The following is an 18,425-nucleotide window of genomic DNA, read 5'->3' on the forward strand; positions in this document are numbered from 1 at the left end:
GCGACATTTTCTTGTACTGGGGACTTCCATTGGACCCCGTGGGGCCTCCTGGAAACGCTGGAGGGTTAAAGGGCTGGGAATAGGAAGGGCTGCGGAGGTAAGGAAGGAAGGAGGGGGGAGAAACAAGGTGCGTTTCTCACCCAATTCCAGTCGGGAGTCGGCCGTGTTCCCAGGCGCGGATCCTTTCGGACCAGAGACTGTTCCGGGAACAGCCTGGCATCCTGCGCGGTGGACTTTGGCTGGTCGGGTGCCCGCGTCTCCCCCCTCCCACTTCTCTCCTCCCTCCGGGCTCCGAGCCTCACTCAGGGGCGTGTCCTGCCCTACCTCCCTTTCACCGAGGTCCACTCCTCCGGTTACAGCGGCGGCGACAGCAGCCAGAGCAAGAGCTGCGATAGCTCCGGGTTTCTAGGAAGAACCTGTGGCCGCGGTGGCGGCAGCTCCGTGGGGGCACCTGTGCGGAGCAGGAGGGCTTGGGATTCCTGCCAGCCACTCTCTGAGCCCGAAGGAAGGGGCGCCTCCCAGCCCCTTAGGAATCCACTTCTCTGCAGAATCTCCACACGGAGCTGGGAGTACTGGTGGGGTAGACATGTGCAGGACCAGCTAGAGGGCTGAGAAAGGTAAACATTTGGTCCAGGTGTGGAGAGGCAGTGAAAACTGTGTCTGGGACCATGACAGCTTCCCCCCTGGACTTCGGGGAGGTGGAAACTTTCCTTGACAGGCACCCAGAGTTGTTTGAAGATTACTTGATGCGGAAGGGGAAGCAGGAGTTGGTGCAGAAGTGGCTGCAGAGGCACGGTGAGGGTCAGGGGGCTGTAGGCCCAAGGCCTGCCCTGGCCGGCACCGGCAGCGTGGCTCACGGCAGTGGTAGAGGAGGCAGCAGCAGCAGCAGCAGCAGCAGCGTTGATGGTAGCACCGGACACACTGACTCTGGCAAGAGCCAGCCCACTCCCGGTAGCGGGGACTCTGGTGGGGCTCCTCTGAGTCCCAGCTGGGCCAGTGGCAGCCGGGGCGATGGGAGCCCGCAGCGGAGAGCTTCTCAGAAAGAGCTGAGGAAGAGTTTTGCTCGCTCCAAAGCCATCCACGTGAACAGGACCTACGATGAACAAGTGACCTCCCGGGCCCAGGAGCCCCTGAGCAGTGTGCGGCGAAGGGCGCTTCTCCGGAAGGCCAGCTCCCTGCCCCCCACCACAGCCCATATTCTCAGTGCCCTGCTGGAATCCAGGGTGAATCTGCCTCAATATCCCCCTACGGCAATGGACTACAAGTGCCACCTCAAAAAGCATAATGAGCGTCAGTTCTTTCTGGAACTGGTCAAGGATATCTCCAATGACCTTGACCTTACCAGCCTGAGCTACAAGATCCTCATCTTTGTCTGCCTCATGGTAGATGCTGACCGTTGCTCTCTGTTCCTGGTGGAGAGGGTGGCTGCTGGCAAGAAGAGTTTGGTTTCCAAATTGTTTGATGTGCATGCAGGGACCCCACTGCTGCCCTGCAGCAGCACAGAGAACTCAAACGAGGTGCAGGTTCCCTGGGGCAAAGGCATCATTGGCTATGTCGGGGAGCATGGAGAAACGGTCAACATTCCTGATGCCTACCAGGTAGGACTTTGCCGTGGCCCCCCTTCCAGAGAGAGCCCCACTGACCTGGGAGCCAAGCCTTTAGTTACCCTTCGGCATCCAGGAACACATTAATATAGACCCTTCACAATATGATTCTTGCTATTTAAATTTCTTCTGAGATTAGATTAGTTAGAATGTTTCTACACCATCTTTGATGTCATGATCTTGTCCTAACACAGTGAGTGGCTTGTGGAAAATTCATGTAGCCCAAGAGTTTCGTTTTTCATCCCATAATACCACATGTTCTCTGTCAAGATACTTTGTCTTTAAGAATAACCGTGTGGGTTTTAGAGTGTATGTGTGGGGTGATAGAAAAAGACATGTACTTCAGAATTCCAGTGTTAGTCTCAAGAAGGTGGGCATGTTAGCATCTTTGATGTCTTTTGGGGACCATAATGCGTTTCCTTCTCATTCGTGGTTGGGAAGAGAATAAAGTGCCCACCTGCTTTCCCATGCCCTGCTCTCATTTAGAGTTGCATGCGTTCCAAAGTGGAGAAGAAGAAGAGACAGGAGGTCAGGCAAAGAATGGGCCTCTGACTTATTTGTGACTTTTTAGTGCCTATTTTAATTGTTTTCGTTGTTGAGTTTACAGAAGTTGAACAAGTAGAAGGATTATTCATCTTTAGGCTGGAATACAGCATTATATGCAATCAGCTTTTAACAGGACTGAGCAGTATTTTAGTGTGTGAAACAAAAAAGTAATAATTTTCTAGCAACTCCGAAGGCACTGAGCAGGGTAAACATGCTAGTTTCAAGTGGAAAAGGAAACCCAATGTGCTGTCATCTGGTATTTCTAACTAAGCTTTTTATTTTCACATTGATTTGAACTTGATATTAGATCCTGGATCCAAGAACCGGTTGGTTCTAATTCCTTCATTATCTATTCAGTGAACACGGTGAAACTGGACACCACTTTGTATGAGACTTCCTCAGTGTTCATAAGAATTCATAGATGAGCACTTCTTTCAGATGTTTAATAGAGCTACATGTTTTTCTAGAGTCTGGTTGCTGCTGATCAGAATAGCAAACGTGGTGGGAAAGACACAAAAGAATGCTTTATATTTCATCTGAAAGTTGACAGTTTTACATAGAAAATTGATTAGCTTGTACCAAAACCAAGTTTCATGGTTTTATGAGGTGTCAGTATGTTATACAACCCTTTAATGTTAAGGGATGCCTGTCAAAATACCATTTTTGTTAACCTTTTGTTATTGATTGGGTGCATTATTCACTATACACTTCTTAAGGACTGATAGGTTTCAGTAAATTAACCATGAATAATCTTTAACAAGTGTCTGGGTTTTTTTTTCTTACAACTCCAGAAAACCATGGGGAAAAATAAAAGCATTTAATAATTGATATGTTGAAGATTCTGTATTCTAAACTCTCCTTTCCTGGTATTTCCACATTTTTCTTGCATGCTTGGGCTAAAAAAAAGTCCCTTTCTAGTTAGATGATACTCATTACAGCCTAGAATTGCAGTCTCTTCTCTTTCTTGCCTTTACTTTTCTTATTCATCACCAACTGATTTTCTTCCATTTACATAGCTTTTATTTCTTACTCCCCTCCTTCAGCTCCTAACTTTTATTTAATACTGTTTCATATACTGTCTTTTCTTCAAGAGCATAATTCCTGGCTTCCTCAGCAGTTAACTTGTCTTCTTGGTGACTAGAACTATGGCCAGAGGTATTATCATAGGCACAGAAAATAAGATTTTCAGCAGCTGTTGTTTCTTCTGGGCCCTATTCTTACCCTGAAGACAGAGGGTGAAGCAAAGTTTCCTTTGGGTATTTGAAAGCTGACCTTGGGACAGGAGAGGTACTGCTTTCGTTTCCCGCCAGGGTAGTGACGGTGACCGTGAGACTGGGTTGGGGGGAGGGCTGGCAGAGGTGGAAGAGAGGGTATTGTTACAGGGTGGAGAGTTTAAGATTTTAGTTCACTCCTTGTATTTATTTCAATCTGCTTAGCAAGCTTCTCCTTTCTTTTCCCATTGGCTACCACTATGTATTTTTAACCTGGTGTGTTTTTATGTTACTTAGGGTACTCTTTGATGGAACTACTTCTTTTCTTCATTATGGTGCATCACAGTCACCACTCATGTGACCTTGGGAGAATTTCTTGATCTCTGAGTCTCAGTTTCCTGATCTGCAAAGTGGGAATACCACCTACATGACAAATTATTGTTTTGAAAATAAAATGAGATATTGCATTCAAGTCTCCAAAACATTACCTGGCACATACAATTACTCAGAAGATGGTAACAGGAAATGACGACTTTGATGATATCTAGTTTGCTAGCATTCTCTTTCTTTCCTTCATCTCATTTTCAATTGTTTTTCTCCTTTCCAGGGACTGAGATGTGAACTTAGCACATTTGGACCAGCCTGGTCTTTTTCTGAGCTATGCTCCCCCCTTAAATTAAGTATTTTTGAGTCAGCTTTACATTCTACTAAAGATTTCTCTAAATGAAATTGATAACACTTGACCTAGCGCATCCTATCCAAAGTTCTAGACTTTGTTCCTCTTAGTCACCCACGTAGTATAAACTTTTTACAAACTTACACTGACATTGCATTGTTCCCCAGTTCTAGTATCCCCCTCATTTTCTGCTGTTACAGATTTCTTTTAATGAAAACTGACAATCTCCCAAATGCATGTTCTTGTATCATGGTGTTATTACAATTCTCATCATGTATTGTTAACAGCTTGAAGTCTGTGTAAAAATATAACCATCCTCCTTGATTCTTTATTAACCACTACATTTTAAAGGTGTTTCTTGCTTAGATTCAACTAGTGTATTTTTTTTTCTTCAGGAGATGGAATTGTCACGTGGAGTTCCAAAATGCAAATCATCAGATGATTAGGTTGAGGGTACTCTTGAATTAGGTCCAGAATGTGGGTGAGGCAAAGGCACCGAACACACTTATGAGATTATGACAACAAGCACGGCATTGTGGAGTCAAGGATAGAGAATTTAATGAACTGCTAAAGTTGAATGAAAGTTAAAATGCTCCTCAGTTTATGTCATTATTTTTCATTACTTTCTTTAATTAGTCCTAAAAAACAGACTTGAAAATTGGAGACAGATAAAGAATTGCAAGAGGAAAAATTTATTTTAGGTACATGGTATGGATCCCAATGGCTGCCGTTTATTTTTTCCCCTGACAGTTGTAAGTTATTAAACAGCCACTTTAATTTAGTAATGAAAAATTGCCCTCAAGAGGTTGAAAATAAGAGCACTCAAGTAACAGGTGTTCTCTTTGAGATTATTCTAACTATACAGAACACGACACTTTAAACATTAATAAAAAGTGTGAGATGATATTTTTGTTAGTGTTGAAAGTAATGATACAGGTGTTTGATGGGCTATGGGTTTGAAAAGCAGCCAGGATGTTTTGTTCGGTGAACTGAGAAGAAGAAGGGAGATGATGAAGAAGGGTTGCAGGTGTGCCAGACTTTCCGAACACCTGATCTGTTTACACAGCAGATTCATTCATTCATTATTTCCAACCAACATACACCAGATGCCAATTATACCTAAGGCTCTGACTGGAGGCCTGTGGGTGTGCAAAGGTGAAAGGACATGCTTCTTACACTGCAACTACTTACAGTCAGGGGGCATGCACTATCCACAGACTCCTGATGCCAAGCTGTACTTAATGACCCAAATTAAATGGCATTAGTGTCAGAGGAAAATGAAGTCTCTTTCTGACTGGGTTCATGATAGAAGACTTCATGGAGGAGGTGCCATTTGAGCTGGGAAAGGGGTTAGGTTTTATTGTTGGAGATGGTTGTGGCATCAGGGGAAATGATCAGGGTATAGCAAAATGGCTTCTGCAGTGGTATGATGATGGACAAGCCCAAAATATGTATAGGGGACGGTGAGCAGTTTAATTTGGCCAAAGAAATGCATACAGTATAGAATTAATGTTCAAAAGTAAGTACTATTCAAAAGTGATGGCAAAAGAAGAAGGGACCTGGAATACCTGACTAAAGAATTTGAGTTTCATGTATAGTAGGCCTCGGGGGTCCCTTAAAAGCATTTCAGCACCATCAGAGTGATATTTTGGGTTACTTGGTCACTGTGGTTGAATGGATTGAACAAGAGGAGGCTCAAAGCTGTGAGGATAATGAGGAGTCTGTAATGAGTAGTATGGTAGAGCCATCTGGTAGATGAACAACTGAACTAAAGCAGGAATGGGGGAATGGACAGCAGGGGACGGGAGATGCCCTGCATGTGGACTTGGGCTGGCACAGAGAGAAGTCAGTGACAACTCAGAGATTCTAAACCAGGGGGGTATGGAGAAGGGTAATGAAGTCAACAACAATAGGAAGAGATGCTGGGTAAATAAAGATTTTTAAGTAGAGCCACCTATATAACGTGTGGAACTCAGTGCAAATGATAAAGCAGGAGCCTGGCTGGAGGTGAAGAAGTCAAGCTTCCCTCCTTAAGGGTCTGCTGCCCAAACCCACAATAGATGTGAGACCCCCAAGAGATTTTAACTTCCATGCTGAGAAATTCTCAATACCTGGATTGGGGGTGGGTGAGAGGCTCCTGCTGAGATGCCTGCTGAATTCACCACAGTGCTGTCAGCTCTGGGTTGGAATTAAGTACAGCCTTGATCTTGCCCTTGATGGCATGGGTGTGCACCTGTCCCTTCCCACACTCCCGCCCAGACCCCAGCCAAGAGCAGAGGGCAATGGCAGACATGGGATGTGGGCCTCTGCCCCAGTCAACGTGAGCTGGTTGTGGCTCCTGGTCACAGGACAGGGTTGACCAGGGGATAGTCTGCGTTGGGCTCGGGACACCAGAGAGTGGGAGTCAGTGGCAGAGAACCAGTCCTGGGCAAGCAGTGGGAGAAGAGACTGAGTGTGAGCTGAGGCTTCAAGCTCCAGGCTCACACACCACTGTCCCGTTGGACTCCAAAGCACAGATTCAAAACACAGATTCAAGGATCGAGTTAAATCTCAAGCCGGGAGCCCCCTGCAACTTCACTGGTCACCTGCCCAAGAGCCTGGCCTTGACTCTGAGTTGTACTGATCTTAGGTGAAAAAGTTGAATTTTGTTCCAGCCCAGTGTCTGCTGTTTCACATAGCCTTAGTTCTGCCCTAATTAAGTTGTGTGCCATTTTCAGTGCCAGGATAGTGCCCTTCTGTTTCTGTGTTTTTTTATCCTTTCTGCCAGGATTACTCTGTCTTTATCTTTGCTCATTCATATCTTGCTCTGCTTTCTCATGATATAATAAAAGAAGGCTGATTACTTATCTGTGGAGAGAGGAGATGGAAAACAATGAAATATTATACACAAGGTTGTATTTAACAACACGTTGTTCTATCCTATACATTAAATAACAATATAAATAATATTTAATAGTTAATTTTCACTGAATTTTATTTTTTATCTTATTTTAGAATAAGTTCTATTGAAGTAACTGCATTGAAAAGTGTTTGGCCCCAGAAAAGACTAATTTCATGGAGCCAGAAAATCAGTGACAAAAATGATTCATTCCCTAATGAGCCAGCGCTGACAGACACGGGTTTACAGCTCTGTGATTAAGTTACTGGCATTTGCTTAAGAGGCAGCTGTTGATCCCACTCCAACACTAGGATTATAAAGGAGCTTCATGAAATTTTATTTCAGCCTTGCACGTAGTGTTCGGAAAATTCCCCCAAGCCCACAAACATGTTCACTGCCTCAGAATCAGAATTGATTTTGTGCTGGAAGCAGGAAACGTTTCTATTTCAGCCCCTCTTCCTGACAGACACACCATCACGATAAACACAGTGACAAATTGCATTTGCTGCTTTGCACACGAGGCTAGATTACAGTGCAGTGCAGTTCCTACAGAGGCGTGGGGAGGTAATTCCAGGTGAACTCTGTGTTTTCCCAACCCATAAGCTAAATGTTTACTAATCTGACCAGTTTATTTTGGGTCCTGAGATTTGGGTCACCTGTTTATTTACCAGGCTGGCTTAATTTGGAAGTTAGTATTTCGTGTTTAATAGAGTGTTGAAGAGTCGTAGGAAGCTTTGCTCCGAAATAGCTTTGAGTTGTTTTATGGGAAAGTCAACAAAATCTTTGAGGTCCTCTGTTTGCTACTTAGATATTTATTCCGAGAGTGGTGTTCTGCAACCACCTTGTTTTGGAAAGTAGATTTTGAATCATAAGAGAAGCAGTTTAGTCATAAAGTAGGGGTTGGAGTTCTAATATTTTAGGACAAATTTTGGCTCCTGATCATGTATAGGCATTTAGGCAAAATTTATTTATTTATTTGTTTATTTATTTATTTATTTTAAGGATTAAAATAGTAAAGCAGTTTCCTGGCATAGAAAGTGTGCTTTCTGTATTTTCCGGAGTTTCTTATTAATTGGTTGTTTTTGATGACTGAACAGTGGTTTCACACATTAATGATAAATTCTGTTTTCTACCGTAGAAGATGGCATTGGGTTGATGCAAATTTGGTACACAAAATCTCTTTCAACTGGAGGAAAAAATGAGGAACATTTGAGATATCTCCTTAAGGTGTCAAATTTTAAAAATTTAAATATATTGGTAGTCAAATGGAAAACTGAAGCTTGGCTATTGATTACCAATAACTACATTTCAGGAGCACTGGACTCGAGTTAGGCATCAGCTCACTGGCAAGCATTGCCTCTTTTAATCCTATCAATAATCCCTGGCGGTAGCTACCACCACGCCCATTTCATAGAAGAAGGAACTGAGGCTTGGAGAAGTTGAATAATTTGCCAAAGTCACTCAGCTGGGGAGTAAAGGAGCTGGGATTCAAAAAGACCTCCGTATTCCACAGGTTTCATCCCTGCCGCTCCTTCTGTGGCCTGTGCTGATGATTGACTGTTGTACGGACACTTAATCTGTCCCTTTGCTCTCTTTTCTCTGCCAGTTTAAATTTTTTCACCCCTTGAGCCCCACTGCATGAAACTCTTGGTAATCCCTGCCCCATCCCACCCGAATTAGACATGGTCTCTCTCCTTTAAACTTCCATAATGCTTTAATGTGCTCCTTTCAGTTAGTAGTATAAGTATTGAGGTATTTAAATGACCTCATGGCTGTGGACTCAAGATCAAGATACGATTTTTTATTTGTTATTCACTGCAGTGGATGGTATAGGACTTAATGCAATGGAGTTAATTACCACTGATACCTTCTTTATATGGTCAGTTTAACTACCTCCAAGCAGAAACTTCCACCTAGTCTAGACAGCTAGACAGCTCAACCAGGAAATTCATCCTCTGGGCATGTTTTTAACTCATTAGAGCCTGTTTTGTAGGCTTTAAAAAAAACAGGCTTGTGAAACCCAGGTAACTGGTGATTATATGAATTGCTTTGTGCATTGATCAAATCTTCATGTTAATTGCTAGACTCCTCCCGCCTCCCCTTTTTTTCTCATACTTGTTTCTACACGGAGATCATGTTGTAGAGAAAGCAGACTGCCACTGACCGAATAGTAACAAGAAGTAGCAGCCCACTGCCAATTTCAAGGCAGAAGCATAGGATACAGCATTTTCGGCTTACTGTTTTGGCTAAACCACTATTTCGGCTAGCTGCATGCTCCAGTTTCCTTCTGCATACCCCATCACATAATAAAACTTACTGAAGCGAAAACACCCCTTACAGCCTTAGGTCTTGTAGAAATGAGGATTTTTTCTTTGAAAATCTCTTGAGATGTGGAAGATTATATTGACGAACCTTATAAATATTTATAATAAGGCTTATGAAGTCTTACTATTATGTTGACCTATCTTGTAATTATGTATTTTTCAGAAATGTTGCTCTTTCAAAGTTATTGATTATATATCTTATGTTTCACATACCCTCCAAAGGTCTCACTCTTGTAAGTGCAACTGCTGAGACAGTTGCATTTGCACCCTACTCTTTACCAGGGGCAGTTATTGGATGTCCATGGGGCATGTCCAAGTGAGAGCCGTCTCGTTCCCTTTTCTCCCTTGGAGTCATCACCAATGACTTGGGCGGCTGCTGCACCTCGTCCTCATCCTACCTCTCAGATGAAATAATAAGGTATTGAAGGGTAAATAGTACAGCTTCTCTTGTTATGGAGACATTTACTGTCCCCCTTCCATCTGAAGAGGAGGCTGCAACTACCAGCACCCTGAGAGCTATGGCTGTGGGAGACCCAGCGCTGTGGTGCTCGGGGAGAGAAACTCCGCCACTGGTACCCATGACCCTGGGCGGGAGGGAAACACTACCCTCCACACTCCCTCTGTCTTCTGCCAATGCCACTCATTGGTGGAACCCAGCTATGCTTGAGGCCCAGAGGGCAAAGAAGGCCCTGATGCCATGGCTCATGGGAGTTAGCCTCCAGTCACAGAATGGGGCAGTGAAAGGTGGTGAGTGCATCTGGAGAGCCAAGTGGGACTGTCCAGAGTCGCCAGGGATATTAGCTTACTCACCAGGGATGTAAGTGAGTGTAGAGACCAAGTCAGGTAGGAATAGCCTTCTTTGTTTTTTAAAAGTAAATACATAAATAAATAAATTTTTTATTGTCGTTTAAGTATAGTTGTCTCTGTTTTCCCACCATCACTTCCCCCTGCCCCACCCACACCCCCCTCCCACCCTCAGTCCTACCCAGCTTTGGCTTTGTACAAGGGTCCTTTATACGTGTTCCCTGATGACCCTTCCTTCTTTGATTTGAACACTGAATTCCAGCAGGTTGCAGAGCATAATGGTTGAAATCTGTTGACAATGAGCTCAGAAATTCCATAATGATATTTGGTCATTTTATTTGCTTCAAGTAATTCTTTTTATTCCCTATATGCTATTTCCCAGAAGAAACTCTATGGGAGGTGACTTGGGCCAAACACATGTGCGGGGAAAAGATGATTTTGTTGTTGTTATAAAACCTGTCCCTGTACCACCTGATTAAGCCCACTTGTTTGAGAATTAAATTTTTAAACTACTAATCACTTTGTGAAACCATAAAAGACATCAGAGTGTAATAAAAATATTCTCTAGACTGGAAGACAGGAATCTTGAATTCTATTTCCAGTTCTGCCTTAGTTTTTTCAGCTATAACATAAGGATAATATGTCCAAATGTGTCTACCCCGTATGGTATTTTGTAAGGATATAATCACTAAATCTAATCATTAGATTCTAAAGAGAGCATGGAAAAGCATATTCAAAAAGATGAAGGAATAAATATAAGGCTTTGTTAATATTTTAAAATGCACAGTCCAGTAGGCTTTATTTATAGGGCCTGATCCTGGGGAGGACCTTGCACATGAAAGGAGAACTTTGGTTTAAAATGTGGTAGTATCTGTATTGACTATATTTTCTTATTTTAAAGATTTTATTTATTTATCTTTAGAGGGGAAGGGAAGGAGAGAAATATCAATGTATCGTTGCCTCTTGTGAGTCCCCTGCTGGGAACTGGCCTGCAACCCAGGCATGTGCCCTGACTGGGAATCGAACCATGATTGTGTGGTTCACAGGCCCACGCTCAATCCATTGAGCTACACCAGCCAGGCCATCTTATTTTCTGTATTCTTGATATTCTGGCCTTGGGAGCCTTGATCCTGGAGAGACTGCCTCTCCCAGGGTGAGCTAATAAGTGGAGAGAGCGGATGACTGTCTTGCTAGAGTGCCTTTGACATACAAACCAGCCTATCCAGAGGTCCCCATCTCCAACTGTCTCCTTTATCAGACTCACACAAGCCACTAAACCCCCCTGCCCTAAGTTACCCTAGAGCAAGGTGCTGGACAATGAGGGCTCACCTCTACAGCCCAGGACCTGTCAAAATTATTCAAATTATCTAATCATAAACGAACTCAGGGAACCTGGCCTCTTTCACTCATTCCTTCCTGAAGGAACCCCGATAAAGGTTCTGGGCCATGTCTGCCCTCTCCCCTTTTGCCTCCTGGCCGACCTGGTCTGTTCCCACATGGCCCTGAATGGTGTGCTGTGCCTCCTGTTTCTGACGATCTGTGACTTTGACATTCCTCCTTCATGACAATCATTCCCATGTCTCTGTGTTGTATCATACATGATTAAAACAAATCTCAGGTACATTTTAACACAGTACCACACATACATGATGTTTTATACACAGGTGATAATTACTTTAAAATATAAGGTAATCAAATGCTTTGCCTGAGCATTAGACTGTCAGGATTTACTGGCCGTTACGTATTCCGCACTTGATAAGTATGAAAGTGTTAACTTCTTTCTTTCTTTCTTTCTTTCTTTCCTTCCTTCCTTCCTTCCTTCCTTCTTTCTTTCTTTCTTTCTTTCCAGTTGATCACTGTCTATTTTTAAAGATTTTATTTATTTATTTATTTTTAGAGGGGAAGGAGAGAGGGAGAGAAACATCAATGTATGGTTGCCTTTTGTGCATCCCCTGCTGGTAGTTAGCCTGCAAGGAACTGGCTTGCAACCCAGGCATGTGCCCTGACTGGGAATCGAACCGCGATTGTCTGGTTCGCAGGCCCGCATTCAATCCACTGAGCTACGCCAGCCAGGGCATCACTGTCTATTTTTATAGTATAATATGTAATATCAAAAGTATCCATTGGGTTTCTGTGCTGTAAATTCTCTTATGAAATATTCAGATCTATCACTATAGTTTTATTCTCAAAACACTAGAAATTTTTTTAAATGGCAATATTCGGATCCAGTACTTGTAAACTAAATAAATTCTAGGCACTGACATTAAAGAGCAAATGAACACTGAAGCTCAGTGCTTGTAATCAAGCTCTAATACTTTTTTGGGCTAGGTGGAATCTATGGCACACATTATTCTAAATGTGCTGACTATTTCCTAAAAAGACAGGCTTTTGTATTTCATGTTTCTCTGTTTAGGCATGGTGTTAATTTTAATACTATGCATTATCCCTTTTCTACTAATGCCTATAGTACTTAGATTATCAGAATGTTTTAACCTTTACTTTGTTCATTTTAATGAAATAACATAATACCCCTTTTTCATTTTAATGGCTGTGCAAGTTTGATGAGCTAATAGTTTTTACAGATATTTGGCAACTTAATGTGCATAATTACGTATTTAAAGTTTTAATAACAGCTGTAATGGAATTAAGAACTGTAGGCCTGAGATATTGTGAAAAGAATTATCCCCGGGTTACTAAGGAAACCAGTCTAGATTTCACTCTTTTGTGCACAAGGTCATCTGGAAAAAAGAAGCCCTAGTCCCCAGTGCTTAGTGGGAGGACACTAAGGGAGGACACTCCCTTTATGGAGTGCCCACATTTCCCCCTTAGTCTCATTCTCCTTTTGCCTCCTGAGGACCACCAAGTGAGAAGGTGTATGTGCTATACAGTTGTTAAGGCTGGCTTTTTAAAATCTGCCTTTAGGTACGTGAGACTGAGGTCAGGTTCTTCTGTCACTTCCTCTTCTTTGAACACCATCTTTGAAAGCCCAGAGCAACCAAAGAAGGTAGTATCTCCTTTTTATCATGGTCCAGAGGTGATCATGCAGAGAAGCAAGGAGGAGAGGAGCCAGAGGCAGTGAATGCGCCAGGCATTGCTGAGCAGGCAGAAGAGCCCAGAATCTCTGGAGAAGAAGCTGATAGCACAGCTGGGAGCCAAGGCCTCTCTGCTGTCTCTCCTCTGCCACCCAGTTCTCAAGTGAAGAAGCAAGAGGAACAGCTTCAGATTTGGTCCCCCCTCTTTTTTTTAACATGCCTGCTGTGAGTCCCACTGAATAGGCACAAAGGAGTTGGCACTCAAGGAGCTCCTATTACTTTAAAGTAGGAAAGGCAGGAAAACATTTTTACACCTTTAAATTAACCAAATTGAGGTGATCTTTTAGGTGAAATTGAAGAACAAAAAGGTCAACTGAAGAAAAGGAATCATTGTCATTGTAGGGATGTTTTATATCTAAGACCTTGAGTTTCTGTTGAAGAAATAACCGATTTTATTATTTAAAGATAGCCTTGAAATAATCATAATCAATTATTCATATATATAGTCATATAACAATATTAATCTATTCTTGTAGCAACCTTAGGGAGCCTGTACAATTTAATGCAGACTTATATGGAAATCATGTAGTACAGAGACTGCCAGTCATGATGGTGGTGTAGGTAAACACGGCTCATCTCCTAAACAACCACCTCAAAATTACAACTAAATTATAGAACAACTATTACTCAGAGCCATCAGAAACCAAGTTGAATGGAAATCTGACAACTACAGAATTTAAGAAGCCACATCCATCCAGATTCAACCACAGAGCCAGCAGTGAGACTGCCATATCTGAGCGGGGACCATATCTGAGACTCCATCAATCTGGCTAACACTGTTTGCTCTGCCCCCGAGATCTCCCAGACTGGTCCCACCTAACTTATTGCCCATTCATGCTGTTAACAGAGACTTTTCCATATAAATGGCTGATCTTGGCTCATGCTTCACAAGTTTCCTAAATCTCAAACATGCAACAACTGACATCAGTGAGCCCCCAGTCCCCATACCTCTTGCTAAGTGGTCCTAGGCACAGCACTAGCAGCAGCCATCTCAGATTGCTTTATAGACCAGGCAGAGTGGCCCCAGGCAAAACACAGGTGGGGTGCTGACCTTGGCCTACACCACCCAGGAAATCACAGAGCTACAGGCTATGTTGGAGTACCACCACCTTCCCCCTGCACAGCTAGGTGGGAGTTGGTGGTCATTGATCACAGCCAGTTTTTGCAACTGATTGACCTGGGAAAATTCCTCCCATTGACCTGCCAATAGCAATTACAAGAAGAGGGTATACTCAGACCATACAAAGGGTGTACCTTTAGTACCCAGCTTGGGTAGTGCTAAAGGAAGGCTGTGCCACTGGATGTCACAGGACACCTACTACATTAGGCCACACTATCAAGACATGGAGTCAAAACAGAAATACCTAATACATAGAAACAAACACAGGGGCCTGCCAAAATGAGGAGACAAAGAAATATAGCCCAAATGAAAGAACAGATCAAAACTCCAGAAAAAGAACTAAATAAAATGGAGACAAACAATATATCAGATGCAGAATTAAAAACATGATTTATGAGGATACTCGAAGAATTTAGTGAGGACCTTAACAGCATAAAAAAGATCCAGTCAGAAACAAAGGATTCACTAATTGATATAAAGAACAATTTACAAGGAAATAATAGTAGAGTGGATGAAGCTGAGAATCAAATCAATGATTTGGAACATAGGAAGCAAAAACAAGCAATCAGAAGAAAAGAAGAATAAGAAAAAGATGAAGACACTGTAAGCAGCCTATGGGGCAACTTCAACAGGTCTAACATTCACATCATAGCAATGCCAGAAGGAGGAAAAAAGACCAAAAAATTGGAAATCTATGTGAAAAAATAATGACATAAAACTTTCTTAATTTGGTGAAGGAAATAGACATGCAAGTCCAGGAAGCACAGAGAGTCAACAATATGGATGCAAAGAGGCCCACTCCAAGACACATCATAATTAAAATGGCAAAGGTTAAAGATAAAAAGAGAATTAAAAGCAACAAGAGAAAAAAAGTTAGTTTCCTACAGGGGAGTTCCCAAAAGACTATCAGCTGATATCTCAAAAGAAACTTTGTAAATTAGAAGGGATTGGCAAGAAATATTCAAAGTCATGAAAAGCAGGGACCTACAGCCAAGATTGCTCTACTGGCAAAGTTATCATTTAAAATTGAAGGGCAGATAAAGAGCTTCTCAGACAAGAAAAAACTAAAGGAGTTCACCATCACCAAACTATTATTATATGAAATATTAAAGTGACTTATTTAAGAAAAAGAAGATCAAAATGATGAATAATAAAATGGCAAAAATACATATCTATCAATAATTGAATCTAAAAAACAAACTAAGCAAACAAGAACAGACAGAATCATGGATATGGAGAGTGTTTTGATGGTTGCCATATAAAAGTGGTTGTGGGACAATGGGTGAAGAGGTGAGGGAATTAAATAGTACAGATTGGTAGTTATAGAATAGCCAGGCAGATGTAAGGGGGGAATAACTGGGACAACCACTAATAGCATAATCAATACACAATAATTAAAAAAGAAATAATGAATGCAACATTATGTGGAAAGATATGAAGATATAAAATGAAATAGATGTGCTTTCTTTCTAGCAAATAAAGTCAAACGTTACTTCTAAACCACCTCTTTTCTCTTGGCTGTTGATCTGACCCTATTCCTCATGCTAACTTAGAACCTACCACTGCATACAGTACGTCCTTGGTAAATTGTGTTTAAATAATGGAAGAACCCTTACGGCTTTTTATTTCATCTCAAGGGTGACACAAACTCTTGGGACCATTATGTAGGTTAGAGTGTCTCAACATTAGCACTACTGACATTTTGGACTGGATAAATCTTTGTTGGGGTGAATGCTGACCTGTGCATAGTAGGATGTTTAACAGAATCCCTAGCCTCTACCCACTAGATGCTTTCCTAGTTGTGACAATTAATAATGTCTCTAGATACTGTCAAATGTCCCCTGGGGGCAAATCTCCCTCCCCTTGGAAACCAGTATTGTAGGACAATTTGGCAATAATCATGTACTGCCTCGAGAATATTCACAATTTCTGATGCAGCAATTCTAGATTGCCCTAAGGAAATTTTTATGGGTATGTGCAAAAATTTGTCTATATGAATACTCATTGCAGTGTTGCTTAAAATAGTGTAAAATTATCAACCCAAAGATTCAACTAGAGGGTTGGATAGATTATGGTACATCATAAAGTAGAATATATACTTAGAAGAAATTGCCCACAAAATACTTAGAAAAACATATTTAGAAAATAATAGCATCCCAGTTTCCCTAACAATGAAAGTGAGAGGGGAGGGGCTGAGTTCAGGATCAGATAGACGGACTGGGTTTGGTTGCCAGTTCTACCACCTAAGAGTTGTCTCATATTTTACTTCTCCAATTGTTAGTTTCTGCAGTCCTCAAATGGGGAAACAATACCTATCTTTAAAGGCTGCTGTCAGGATTAAGTGAAATTACATAATGAGGACTTAGTGAAAAAGTACTTGGAATAGTGCCTGGGGAGAGGCTGGAAGGTAATATGCCAAAACATTAATGGAGTTAATCTCAGAGTGGTGGGCTGACTTTTCTCTTCCCTTTTGTGTTTTCTTTTATGTATTTAAAATTTTTTCACATATCTATGTATTAACTGAGTAATTAACTAGAGTAAGTAGAGTAAGTAGAGTAACTAGAGTAACTACAGTTAACTACTGTATTAACTACTGTAACTACTGTATTAACTAGAGTAACTGTAGTTGCTCTAAAAGTTACACCTCCAACACTCAGTGGCACACAGTGGTAACACAACAGTTTATCACTCGCCCTTCTGAAGCTCAGCACAGGTCTTTCTGACTGATGGGTAGCTCTCCTCCACCAGGGGACTCCTTTCTTCGTGGGCCTCCACAACTTCAGTGTGGGGCTTCCAATGTTGCTCTCTCCATCAAAATTGAGTCAGCAGGTGAGGGGAAAAGAAATGGACAAATGAAGTGGGAAATTTTATGGGTTGGGTTTAAAGGTGGCCCCCCTCATCTCCTGCTTTTGTTTTATTGTCTTTCTAGACTCCAGGACTTAGGCGTGTGGTCATACCTAACTGCAGGGAGGCTGGCAACAGAGCTTAGCCCTGCCCACCAGGTCCCATCCGGCTTCTGCATGCAGCTCAAAGCACAGGGCCTTCAAGTCATGAGCCATCTTCTCTATTAGATACTCCTAGTTTTCACAGTCTAGGGCTCATGTGCACGATTAATGCCCCACAACAAGATTTGCGGGAGAAATCAGCTGGGCTTTGGAAAAAAGATCCGAAAGATAGAGAGTGAAGATTCTTGATGTTTTATTTGCCATTGTTGAGAATGGGCTGGGGACTAGGACTCTGAAGGGAGAAAATTTTCTAAGGAGCTTATTGCCTGATAGCTGAAAGGTCTGAGGGTTGGGGCCAGACCTGGCCATGCATTTGCGGGACCCAATGAAAAATTAAAAATGTAGGTAAGGGCAAAGGTCAGAGAAATCAGTCCTCCCATGCCAGCCACCATGACCCATGACAGATGGGTAAGCCCAAAAGATTATAATCTCTGTGATAAAACCCCATACCTGGACCACGGTGAGTGAGGCCCCACAGTTGCTTAATGAACAAACCCAGTGTGCTGTCATCCTTGGATGGGGACAGCCAGTGCCCTACTCCACTCAGAGTCACCACGGGGCCCCTGACCCTCCTCATTTCCATGTGCATGACCTCACTGGGAATTGGGGGCAACAGCAGAATGTGGGCACCCTCCCTGTTCAGTGCCCCATCAACCTGACCCTGTTGCATCACTGGGTAGAAATAGGTAGAGGTCATAGGGCTTGGGCAGGGAGCAGGAGGCCGAGACCCAGCAGGATGCTGGACTGCATGTGAGCCCTTGGGGCATGCCCGGTCAGACTTCAGGAACAAAACACTAAATCAGCCAAAGTTCATGGTGAATGTCCCCTGGAGGGTTCTTTTGTTTTGTTTTGTTTTTGTACACAGAAAAGACGTGTTTTCATTCACCTGAAGCCACCAGGAAGCTTGTGGGATTTAAGCGCCTCTGTTATCATATTGTTTCTCCCTCAACATGTTAATGCTCTGAAATTCGCTTAGTCACGTGTAAAATTCAGCCAAGGGACTTGCTGCCTTTTGGGGACAACCCACTGAAACAAAGTCAACAGAGCTTTATAAACTTGGTGGCTTTGTTCCTAGAGCTGCCATCCTCTTTCGGCTGAAAGCACCATCAAACCTCAACATCTGCCTGCCTGCTTCATTATTTCCAGCGGAACGCAAGGCCTGTGT

The 18,425-nt window shown here is 42.6% G+C and overlaps 1 protein-coding gene across 1 annotated transcript in view; it reads left to right on the forward strand.

Annotated features, from left to right (window-relative positions):
* Nucleotides 1–353: 353 nt before the first annotated feature.
* PDE11A (phosphodiesterase 11A) overlaps nt 354–18,425 on the forward strand; it is a 326,451-nt gene continuing 308,379 nt past the window's right edge. The window contains exon 1 of the mRNA XM_037044380.1: nt 354–1,598. Within this exon, the coding sequence (XP_036900275.1) occupies nt 669–1,598 (930 nt within the window). The 5' untranslated portion in view covers nt 354–668. The remainder of the gene's footprint in view (nt 1,599–18,425) is intronic.

This window comes from Sturnira hondurensis, unplaced genomic scaffold (assembly GCF_014824575.4).
Source record: "Sturnira hondurensis isolate 20B ecotype Veracruz unplaced genomic scaffold, ASM1482457v3 Scaffold0004136, whole genome shotgun sequence".
NCBI lineage: Eukaryota > Metazoa > Chordata > Mammalia > Chiroptera > Phyllostomidae > Sturnira > Sturnira hondurensis.